The following is a 12,865-nucleotide window of genomic DNA, read 5'->3' as shown; positions in this document are numbered from 1 at the left end:
AAGAACTTTTAAATCATGTCCAAAAGGCCGTCATAGTGACAGGAGTGCGTGGTGCAAATTTCACTTAAATCCATTGAGAGACACCAAGGGTACGATCAATTGAATGCCATATGAAATTTAGGACCAAGCTGCTACCTTTAAAGTCAATTGCAACATACATTTCGGCCCCGCTGGACTCATAAGGCAATCTTCATCTTGGATGCCTTAACACGGAGCTTGACTCGAGAAAATAAAGTTAAAGACATCGCTGCAGCTGTACTTATGGTTGATTCATATGTTGAGTCCAGCCGGGACGAAAAGTACATCGCAATAGAGCTATTTCGTTGCTGTTTTGCCATTGTCGCGTGAGTAAGCCGTACTTGCATGGTATCTCATGGCGTAAATCAGTTGAATAAATGTGTAGAAAAAGATGTCAGGACACAAAGCACAGAAGCCATGTTGGACAATGGTGCTGTTAATAAAATGGGAGCAAAATATCGAGATTTGAGGTTAAATTAATGCCTGATACGCAGAATTCCTTATATCTTTCCCGTTCAGCATGATACAATGCCCCGTATGAGATCACGTCTACGAAATATCACTGGGATTCACTGTGGATCAACATGATTTTGAAGAACCCAAGGACACGTGTGTGAAAACCCGTACTGAGAAACCGACCGTGCGATTTTTATGAAACGTACGGCAAGTGGATGGAATACACGATTTTCCATAGCAAAATAGAGCAAAAATAACAGGTTTCTAGTGCCAGGCTCGGCAAAATATCGAAGACTTCGCAGCAATATTTTGCGGCATTATATCGAGGAGCGCGGAGCAGAATCCGTCTTGGCCTAACTCCCATCCTGCCTGCGGATTATGCTTTTTCCAGAAATTTAAAGTTTTGATTCTTGTAGTATTCATTGCTATGAGTGTATTCAAATCTCAGTCTGCAGAGCAAAACGCTCCCATTGCTGGCTACTGGAGCGGACAGGTCAAATCAAAGAACAGCATTCAAAACAGAGCTTTCCTTATGAACATACCTTTTTTTGCTGGTGTGGGAGTTGGCAATGCCAGGCAAATTGCAATAAATAAGGCAATGGTGTCCTGCAGAAAACAAACAAACAAACACAGCCAATTTCAACTCCCTCATGCTTTTGGATATATCAGAGATGGGGAGGAAATTCCCCCAAGACAACAAGTCAATAGTAGTCGTAGATTTTTCTTGTGACCAGACGAGATCACACCACGCTTGCAGACACCAGCACGTAGGGTGCAGCGGATAATGCCCGCATTATATTCGGCATTATGAGACTTTCCGAGCATCAGAGCATTATGGAGCATTAGAAGGGAGCAATGCGAGCATTATGTGTGGTTTCAGCGGCGTAACGAGTTTCATAGTGGATAATGTCGGGAAATGTCAGGTTTTTGCATGGATGAAGGAGCAGCTATAAACAGACAGAGCTTGTTCCAAACAATTGCCTTTGCCGAGTCCAGCTCAGCAGGCTCGAAAAGAACTAAAATTTCTCATGGACGCAGTACCGTAAGTCGATTTCAGTGCTCAACAGCGCATGTCTTACTTTCCTGGTGAACCACGTACAGTTTGTCGTGGACGCTAGTACAGTGGAAATTGGATATAACGTCACTCCTTCAGGAGAAAATTAAATATCCCTATATTTGATCTGTCACAAAACCCGATCTTCACATTTAGTGTGCAATATGTATGTCAAAATGACAGAATGTTTTCCAGATACGCATGTGCATAAAATAATGCATAATGGATTTCAGATGTGCATGTGCATGTGTCTTGCATGCATAATTCAAGCCAAAGGTCAGGCATAGCAACCGCACCGCTGCACTACGGCGACAATGTGCAATGATCAGCACGCGTGGAGTGACCCAGAGGTTCCGGTATGTGACACAGACATGTCCCATGCATGCCACTCCGCCTGATACAAGAAGAAAGCTGTTAAATTCGATGCATTTTCAGGTCTTCGGGCACCAAAAAGTGTCAGTAAATTCGATCTGTCGTTATTTTCGAGGTCGTGATACCCGATCTATAATGTACAGAAAGGACTTGCACAACGACTTGGGTAACAGAATTTTGTCGCTAAACTTGATTTGTCGTTACATCCAAGGTCGTTATATCCAAGGTCGTTATATCCAAGGTCGTTATATCCAAGGTCGTTATATCCAAGGTCGTTATATCCAAGGTCGTTATATCCAAGGTCGTTATATCCAAGGTCGTTATATCCAAGGTCGTTATATCCAAGGTCGTTATATCCAAGGTCGATATATCCAATCTCCACTGTAATGTAAAGCCTACAGTTAAGTGCTATCAGAAAAGAAGAGTATTATGACCAACCATTTGCCTCCATGCAACCTCAGGAGAAGAAGACAGCGCAAGCAGAGGATGTAGAGCGGCAAAATAACTTCTGACCACGTGTGTTCAGGATTTCCGCAAATGGGAGGGATCCCGATCTGAGATCGTCTCTAAGGAATTGGCCTAACTCGAGCTGTTTCGGATGAAGCCATTTTTCACAGAGTGGAAGCAGTGACAGTTTGTCTGCACGCAGGAATATCACTTCCCATGATAAGCTTCCAGCATCCAAATGATCACCAGCAATAGTGGTTTCACATCTCACTACATGGATAAGCAAGGGAAAAGATTTGATACACCCACTATTCAGCCACAGGCCTTCATCAAAGTTGCAATGGAGAGCAGCCGATGGAGACGCGATCATGTGTTATAGTGCTAAGAAGTGGTGGAGCTCCTGAGAGATATTGTAGCAGCTTCAGAGGCAAATCGACTATATGCATAATTTCCTCGAAGTTTGACAATGTGCAGCCTTTCTTCCATTCTTGTTCCAAACCAAGAGCATTGTGGAAGCATTATCCATTGGACCCTACCAGCACGCAAACTTCATCAGCCACCCTCCACGACAGCTAGAAGTTGCTCCTGACAAGCCTTGTTTAGTTGTATTATGATAACGGAAACTCAGAGGAGAGGCACAATTTGAATAAATTACAACCATCATCACGAGTATCCTCAAATTGCAGTGGTAATTTCTTTTAACCAGATGAGACCAGACGACGCTTGCAGATACAAGCACGACCACTGCACCAGTCACACTCCATAAAGGCTAGAAGTTGCGCCTGACAAGCCTAGTTTTGTTCCATTATGATGTTGGGAACTCATCAGAGGAGAGGTAGATGTTTGGTTAACTAAATGATATTGGCGCAATGTGTGTACACTCAACGAACTATCATGTGTGACAAATCAACACGAATGGAGTAGTGTAGAACTGAGGTGTTATGAACCCTACCGAAACAACTATCACAGATGCTAAGTCAATGACAAGGAGAAAAGAGGTACACAGAATAGGTTGCGCTAAAAACGCTACACGTCACAAAGTCTCCAGCCGTGGTAACAAAGATGCGTGTAAAGTGGTAGAAGCCGAGTGACAGCCAACAAAATCATTTTCGACGTCTAACGTCACATTCGAAAGCTGCTAACTAGGTTTTTGAAAGAAAAATCTACCACTACTATTTGACGGCCCTACTGAAGATGGTATCAACAAATTACCCTCAAATTGTTGTTGTCTCAATGTTTATTTAATTCCACTGGATATTTCTCAGCACAAATAGTAGGGTTCCCTTTCTGACAAGAAGATAGCATTTTCTCGGCCCATAACAAATTGAAATAATATAATGCAACTCAAATGATATAAAGCACGCGCACCAATATTGATATTTCTGACTGTTTTGAACTGGCTCTAGACGAGAAAAATGGCTGATGCTTGTGGAAACATTTGCTGCACTCGCGTAGTTGTTTTTACTGCGATATGTTCTAACAATAATGAGATGCCTTTTGTTGGCTCTTCTGCCTGGATTTCGTTGACAGATGCGTTAAGCCCATGGATGCTTCCATTAGTGACATGCGAACTGTAACTATTATTATTATTATTATTTGGAAAGGTTTGGGAGAACTTCAATTTCAAATGATCAGTCAGGGAAGTGAACTGCCTGAAAAGAGAAAAAAACTTGTCAGCGCCTTCTAGGTTCAGCCTGGTCCCATAGCTCAGTGGTTAGAGCATTGCTCATGACAAGCAGGGTCCCAGGTTTGAGTCCTGGTGGGTCTGGCGTTTTTTTTTCTTTTCAGGCAGTTCACTTCCCTGACTGATCATTATTATTATTATTATTATTATTTTCGTAATAAGTATTCGCATGCAACGACGCAAATCCACACAATTCAGTAGACACTTCTTTTCTATCAAACGTTTTCTTTCCCTTCTCTTCAGGATAGTACAGGGAATGTTGGAAATTTGGAAAAAAAACACATAACTATATAGAAAAATAGAGAAAAAGTCAACACTTCAACATAGGCGACAAAATGACTAAAGTGTGAAAAAAAATTCGAAAACAAAAGCAGCAAGTTGTAGACAAACACGTTGAACACATCAAGAAGCACTTGTCACACTTTCACGAGGTGCGACACCAAACAACTGCAACGATAACACATTCTCCTTCTGTACACATAGTTCTGGATCTAGTTTACGAATATACAGAGCTTCTAACACAGCAAGATGTAACTTAGACCTTCCACGAGTTAAAACCGAAAAGACATCATCACTATACAACTCACGACAATTAGCACTTCCCGACAAATGACGCTTGATGGACGATCTCTGATCATTTAGCTCTGTCACCTTCGACGTTTGCCGTTGTTCTCTTCCGTTGGGCTTGTTGACACCTCCAACGTCCTTTGAATTCATGGTCGTTTTTGTTTGACTCCTCGGTCTTCCTCGCTTCCTCTTGTTGATCGTTGTTGTCACTTCCAGTACCGACGTATTCAAATCTCCAGTACTTCGTCTCTTCACCTTGCTTCTGGCAACTCTTCCGGTGTCCGTGAGCTCCGGTGTCACATTGGGCGGTTTTCGGGATGGTCTTCCTCGCTTCCTCACGCTAGTCTGAGATGGGTCAAGCTCCCCGCCCGTCGAGGCGGAGGCGCGCATGCGTACATCTACACTGGACGCAGACAAAGGCGTTCCAGTATCGGACTGCACAGCACATTTTGGAGGACGGCCACGACGAGGACGAGTACCACGAGCGTCAACAGGGACAAGACCTAACGGCACATGTTGACGGATGCATGCACCCAGGTGTTGAAGGGTTCTACCTACGTACCGATCTTCACATTCTCGGCACTGAAAAAAATAGATAAGGTTGCTTCTACTAAGGGTAGGTAGAACGTCCTTCTTCACACTGAACGCACGCGTCGTTCAAAATACTAAATACAATTTCACGCACGGGTAAGACGAACAGACAATGTTGCGCACCTCCTTCTCGACGCGGGCAGAACCAGCGCCCACCCAGGGTAAGCGGAGTACCACGGGGCACCTGTCCGGTCCAAATGGTTTCGGATTATCCATTGTTTGTCAAAATTGACGTGAGCCGCCTCAGTTCTTCTTGAAGATGGTGAGGAGAGCAGATTCGATGGGCACGATAGACTATTGCTTTGACAAGGTGAACTTTGGATTTAGTTGGTGTGTAGCTTCCCCATGGAATATACAAGCCAGTAAAGGTGGGTTTTCGCGGGGAGCTTGACCCATCTCAGACTAGCGTGAGGAAGCGAGGAAGACCATCCCGAAAACCGCCCAATGTGACACCGGAGCTCACGGACACCGGAAGAGTTACCAGAAGCAAGGTGAAGAGACGAAGTACTGGAGATTGGAATACGTCGGTACTGGAAGTGACAACAACGATCAACAAGAGGAAACGAGGAAGACCGAGGAGTCAAACGAAAATGACCATGAATTCAAAGGACGTTGGAGGTGTCAACAAGCCCAACGGAAGAGAACAACGGCAAACGTCGAAGGTGACAGAGCTAAATGATCGAACATCGTCCTTCAAGCGTCATTTGTCGGGAAGTGCTAATTGTCGTGAGTTGTATAGTGATGATGTCTTTTCGGTTTTAACTCGTGGAAGGTCTAAGTTACATCTTGCTGTGTTAGAAGCTCTGTATATTCGTAAACTAGATCCAGAACTATGTGTACAGAAGGAGAATGTGTTATCGTTGCAGTTGTTTGGTGTCGCACCTCGTGAAAGTGTGACAAGTGCTTCTTGATGTGTTCAACGTGTTTGTCTACAACTTGCTGCTTTTGTTTTCGAGTTTTTTCACACTTTAGTCATTTTATCGCCTACGTGGAAGTGTTGACTTTTTCTCTATTTTTCTATATAGTTATGTGTTTTTTCCAAATTTCCAACATTCCCTGTACTATCCTGAAGAGAAGGGAAAGAAAACGTTTGATAGAAAAGAAGTGTCTACTGAATTGTGTGGATTTGCGTCGTTGCATGCGAATACTTATTACGAAACTGTTTCCCCACCGCCTCCAAACTACTGTTTGAATTATTATTATTATTTTTAACTCGATTATTATATTTTTTGGAAGTGAAGTGAACTTATGCAGCGAAGAGACCGTAGTTGGAGAGTTTGAAGAGAGGTACCCTGTAATGTGTGAGTGGCTGCAATGGAGTCTGTGAGTGCTTAGAAAAACGGATACTGAGCCAGTAATAAAATGTAAAAAAGAGAATAAACACATGAGAACATGTTAGAAGCTGTTTGTCAACGTATTCATACGCCTAATCTGTGAGTCCAGAAGGACAGCATTATTCGTTTGAAATTGTTTTAGTAGCAGTTGGCATTATTATTATTATTAGTATTGTGGAAAGGAAAAGGACATATGGATACGAGTTAAGAGTAACTCTCCATCACTGTAACTGGATACTGTATACAGTCAGAAAGTGCAAAAACTAGGCACAAAACTGACAAGAGTACTGAGACATTCGACGTCCTGACACCTAGCTTCAACACATCTCCGTAGCGCTAACCGACAGCCTTCCAACTTGGAAGGTTCAAGGTTATGGAAATACCAAAGAGGGGAAGGCAAGCGCAACGAAAACGAGTAAAAGCTATAGTCCCAACGAAAAAAAGAATGTCGATTGCTACTGGACGATGACGAGACCAGTACGATGTTTGACTAAGCGGTCTAACTACAATTCGAAGCAGCAAAGCAGCACACCACCCAACTTGGGTGGGTCACAAATATCAAAGATAAGTAAAGAAAGGGGAAGCTTTGCGAAAACGAATTGTACAAGCCGAAAGCCAAACTCCTACAGTACTCCTCATGCATGGCATTGTAATGGACTAGTTGACTACAACAAAAGTTGTTTCACACGACGTACGTTTCGCCGTATGGTTCGTGACGGCTCATCAGGTGTGCAATTACTGTAGGAGTTCGGCATATAAGTAGGATGTACCTCTCGATTATAAGTCGCATCCCCTTCTTTGCTCTTGAAGTTTAGTGTAAAAAGTTGCCACTTATACACGACTAGTTGACTGTACACACTACAGTACAGCATATACTGTCATGTAGTTCTGTAGTAGCTCACACTGTACCATCGTAACCCCATCCCTCCGAAATGACTATGTGTTGGGTGCCTTACTTGCCACATTAATCTTATAATTATGATTGTGGACTGATTTGAATCACAAGTATCTTCCTTATTGGCCATAGGCCATCGTGGAAATGAAGAATTTCTACACGCACATGTACACATTGAAGATCACTGCCTGCCATAAACACTGCCTGTGCCGATTTACTTGTAGCAGATGGCATTATGGAAATGACATTCAAAGATTTCAAAGAATGTGTCAAATATTAACATCAACCCATTCAATGTTTCAAACAGATCGATTGGGTCAGTTCACTTTCTGCGCATTTTCTTGGGAAGAAAATTATAATTAACAAAGTATGTGTGCAAGTCGATCTCTCCAATTTCACTCAAAATTTGCAGGTAGGTTCAATTATGGGTGAAGATCGACTTAGCAAAGCCCTTGAAAGAGTGCTTGAAGGAAACCTTGAAACCTGAAAAATGGTTTATAACTCACAGGATTAAAGACTCTCCAATCAAGTCACGCCACTCCCGGTGTGGGAGCTGGTGTGGTCGGATTTCACTCCAAATACACCAACTCCGGACTCGATCAGATTCGGTCAAACGATTGCGCTCACTCCGAGCGCACTTGCTCGTGAATTCGCCCAATCGATCATGCCCTTTAAAAAGTAGGAGAAATGGAAAATTTATAACATCCCTATGCTTTTTTTGTCTAGGTCATCAAGGTGGAAGGCGGTGTCGTATTACCCTCAAATGCAAAGAGAAAGTAGAATTTCGCTCGGCAAAAAAAGCATAGCGTAGGGCCCTGAGCTTCCAAGCTCTCTCGTAATTTTACTTGGAAAAAGTGACTGAAGTTTTTAAATTTTACTGCAAAATTCAAAGTTTTTTTAGGCTGCGACGAGTTTCAACTGATGGGTGTCATTAGAAAACGTTTTAGAACTAATAATAATAATAATTCCAAGTTGGAAGGTTGTTGGTTTGCGCCTTGGAGAAGTGTTGGAGCTAGGTGTCAGGTCGCCGAATGTCTCACTACTCCTTTGTCAGTCTTGTGCCATTTTGTCGCACTCGCTGACTGTCTAAGATCTGGTTACGTTGTAGGACAATAATTATTAGTCATAACTCGCAACATGTTGTCCTCCTTTCTCGTAGTAGAGCCCCCCCCCCCTTCCCAACCCAAATCGCAGTTCTTCCTGTCGTGTCTGTTGAGTCGTGATAGTAAGGCATTCTATACACAAGTCAATGGAGTGATTTGGTTTGCAAGAAGAAATATCGTTATAAGGGCAGGTCGACTGTAGTAGTTCGTTGAGCCGTGTGACTCGTGTTCTTTGACCTCTCCTCAAACAACCATTAGCCTTAGGAAGATCGTTATTGGCAAAATACTACACTGCAACGTACCGTTGTGGCCAGTTCCATGTAGCAGAGCTGTGTTTCTAATTTCTCACCAATTTGGAAGCCAATAGGCCAACAATTCCTTTTGCCAATGTCCCAATATATTCCAATTTTGCAGCTGATTTTCGAACCATCAGCTGATATTGCAGCCGAATCCGATGCAATTTTGAGCTAAGCGAAAAGCGAATAGGCGAAAAAATGGGCCGATTTGGGGAAAGCCTAACTGATGATTCGCATTAACTTAAACTTGTTTTATTCTAGGAATGGGTTTGCTCCCAAACTGAAGCTCGCGCTATTCCGCTAACTTGACTTAACACTTGACTGACTCACGACTGCCATCCAGAGCACACGAGAAGTCCATCGAACCTGCGACTCGGCATTGTTTTATTCATTGCCATTTTTAGATTAGACACAACTACTCATAACCAAGATGTGCAGTCGAAAGTAATAGCTAACAATAATGGTGGTCTCTTACCATCCTAAAAGCCATTGTGGACCAGCTTAGTCGGCAGCAGTGTGGTTGTAACAAGTGGACACTCTCGTCCCCTCCTTCTCCCTAGTCCCTTATTCTTGGCGAATGAGAGTCGATTCTCCTTGGTGTGGCATTAATGCCCCGCAGCACACCCAGCTACAGGCGGGCTTCTGAGTGTAAGGTGCCGCAAAGGGAGCTTGCCGAGTCTCTAATGGTGGCCCTCCTCCGCGTTGGCTGAACATCACCACTTGATCATGCGGTGGGCGAGCAACGGGTCCAGACAGCGCATCTCTATGGTCATATATGGGTGTTTGTATTCGCACGACAGCTTCTTATGGGTAGGCGAATTGCCATCTGTTCACTTTGGCACTGGCACGAAGATGTCGAGATCACTTCTGCACAGAGTCGAAACGGGCCATATCAATACGAACACTGTCGAAGTTGACACTCCATTGATCCTAATTATTGCAATTCGAGAACCCCCGCGGCCCGACACAAGCATAAATCACACGAGGTCATTTTCTTTTTGTTACTGACCGGTTTCATCTTTTTGGTAAAGAATCATCAGAGTGAAAGGAGTAAAGAACATACATACCATTAGTAGGGCCAACTCGCTTGGCCAAAACTAACTATGATACAAGTGGACCCATCAAAGCCGCTGGGAGCCCAAAGAGGCACAGGGGTAGGGGTAATTGAACTGTGATCAAGGAAGCAAGCGAATGTGAAGGGTGCCGTGTTTGGACTAGACTCTATAGTATAAATTTATTATAACACAGTACACGGGAATTGTTGGCATGGCAGTGTCCAAATTTGGACACTGCCAAACAAATATTATTATTGGAATTAATTTGAGAAGCGAAGGACTAAAGGGACGCTGGTCTAGGAGGGCGGCAGTTTTTGCACCATGGCAACCAGGAGTGCGCGCACGCGACAGCCACCAGCGCAAAGCGTTGTGTAGGCTGCGGAGATCCGGAGAGCAGGGAGAGCGACGACACTTCGTCGTGACCCAGGTGAGCGGCTGAGCGCATACATCTCGTAACTCAAAGACAGTGCAGAAGCGAAAAAAGCACTGTCTTTGAATGAACAAGACGTTGGATTAGTTCCTGAAAGTCACTCTACTTGGATTGGTTGGAACTAGCTTCTTTGCTAAACTGTAATGATTTTGTTGAGGAGTGGTTTGAATTCGTTACTTTTCACGACAGCCTGACTTCTGGCTTGCAGTAGAGCTCTCCTTCCGATCCTGTCAATGGTCTCAGATTTGAAAGAATAATACTCGAACAGTGATATTATTATTCGATACATCGCTTGTGGAAGGAAAGGGCGAGTGCTGGCAATCACTCAGTCTTCGCAAGTAGAGAATGTCCCTGCTGATTACCAGGTGAGAGGCAGCTATTCTCTGCTGTGAAACGAAGGGACGATTCTTGAAGTGGAAGAACAATCGTACTAGATGTGCTGATCTACTTGTATGCAATGTCACCCACAGTGTGTACAAACCTGTAGGCTAAAGCCGGTGTTACACTGGGGTTTTCTGGATCTTCAAAGCACCAGAAGTAGTATGTGTACTATTGAAAGCGCCCATTCCGTCTTGGAGGTGTGCATCACATTGACATTGTGCATGGTGTCTTTTACTAGTACATGTGTTTGGTCAGAGTCTCATCTGTGTGTGTGTCTGTCTCTCTGTTTGCTTGTGTGTCGGTGTGTGTGTGCGCGTGCGCGCGCATATGTGCTTATGTGTCTTCATGTGTGAGCAGTGTGTACTTTGAATGTGCCGTGCACAACTGTTTTGTGTGTGTATGCACTTGCAATTGCCTTGCATGCGCTTTGAACATGTGTTCGTGTACGTGCTCCGCAGGACTTGTGATTTTGCCTGACCTTTGAAACCAATTGGACTGCCTGAGTAGTAAGTGCGGGGCAGGTTCTGGCCCACTTTTTGACCTTTGACCTTTGGGCCAAATAAGGCACACTGTGTCGGTCGTGCTTGGTCTGGCCCCGGGACCCCCCAGAGTTTGACCTTTGACCCCTGGCATGCCATAAATGTGCCATAAAGGTTCTTTTCCGTGGCGAACGTGCACTTGTGCACGTTCGGTGCATTCGCACCGTGGAGTAGTAAAATACGTACTATTCCCTGATTTGCACATCGTAGATGTGCATTGCATGCAGTGACATATTGCGCATGCGCGCATACGCACGCGGAGCGTGCGACCTTCAGTGGCTCTACGTGTGGAAAAGACGCAGTGCAACACAAGGTGTACTAGTACACGTGTCATTATACTACTCCCTGATTCGCACTTCGTAGATGTGCAGCAAACAAGTGAGTTCACGTGCCATGCACTCGTTGAGCTCCAAGATCAGAACTCGGCTCAACGTAGTACTTGAAGTCACCGTTCCCATTACGTCATGTACATTTACATACACTCTGTTGAAGCACTGAAACATCGGTTTTCGGGGAATTCAACATGCGAATTTTTGAACATTCGGCGAAAAGATGGGTAATTTCTTCAAAACCACTGTTTTCGGCGAATTTTTCGCCCGGCCGATTTGGGAAATGCCAACTATCCATGCATGTACATTAGATGCATATTTCTATTTTGATCGGGATACAGTAAGAATCAACCGGCTACGCCCGGAGTATCATGCATTAAAACAATTATTGAAGGGGTGTCACAGTGAAGCAGTGTTGCTACGCACCACAAATCCCCTCTGCACTGTACCGAATCTATACTGGAGAATCCAGAGTGGCCAGCAAAGAGTCACAACCCGCGGGTATCCAGTCACACTAAGGCATGTCCACCATTCCCCACATATTCACCATAACAAAACACAATACTGTTTACTATAATACACTTTTATTTAAATAATTGACTTGGATGAGTCTGTAGAAGAGAACACAATGCACGCACACGCACGCATGCGCGGACACACACACGCACACACGCACACACACACATCTAGGTTATAGTGCTATACACGTATCTAGGGTTTAGGAAGCACGAGAATATGTCGAAGCACCCACACATACCCCTTCATGCAGTGTACTTCAGTAGCCCAACACGTTACGACCGCTCAGGACCATCACAAAACACATTACGACCGCTCAGGACCATCACAAAACACTACACACTGTTACTACACTGCATACACAGTTACTACACTACGCCTGTTACAAGTACTTACAAATAATTTTGAAAACAAATGGCACATCCCGAAGACGGCAGCTAGCTCCAGACCTTCATACATACGTCATCATCATCTGTAAAACCAAGCATGAGCGCACACAAACACTATTAGTGTCACGAATACGGAAGCAGGGTAAGACAAGAGGATACGAAACAAGTAAGTATCGCTATAACGAGGGGGGTAAGTATACATGTAGACAGAGCAGTGCTTACTTACAGGGTCCGGATACGCTCCATGGCGTCCCGGTAGTCGGACTGCAACAGCAGCCCGACTTGCCGGCCCTCCCAGTAACGGGCCCGATGGGCCGCACCCGCCAGGTGTGCGGCCACGGCCTGGCCTCCCACCAGCCTTTCTCCACTGTAAAAACGAAAGAAACCGCAGAAAGCACAGTGTCATAGA

At 44.3% G+C, this 12,865-nt stretch overlaps 1 protein-coding gene across 1 annotated transcript in view; it reads right to left on the bottom strand.

Moving 5' to 3' along the window:
• Positions 1 to 9,431, bottom strand: part of LOC135818781 (sushi, von Willebrand factor type A, EGF and pentraxin domain-containing protein 1-like) — a 56,555-nt gene extending 47,124 nt beyond the window's left edge. The window contains exons 1-2 of the mRNA XM_065332030.1: positions 9,293 to 9,431; positions 1,017 to 1,080 (exon numbers count right to left, since the gene is read on the bottom strand). Coding sequence (XP_065188102.1) covers positions 1,017 to 1,080; positions 9,293 to 9,307 — 79 coding nt within the window. The 5' untranslated portion in view covers positions 9,308 to 9,431. The remainder of the gene's footprint in view (positions 1 to 1,016; positions 1,081 to 9,292) is intronic.
• Positions 9,432 to 12,865: the final 3,434 nt, after the last annotated feature.

The sequence above is a fragment of the Sycon ciliatum genome, chromosome 6 (genome assembly GCF_964019385.1).
Source record: "Sycon ciliatum chromosome 6, ocSycCili1.1, whole genome shotgun sequence".
NCBI classification, from domain to species: domain Eukaryota; kingdom Metazoa; phylum Porifera; class Calcarea; order Leucosolenida; family Sycettidae; genus Sycon; species Sycon ciliatum.
This window is presented reverse-complemented; position numbering and strand designations above follow the sequence as displayed.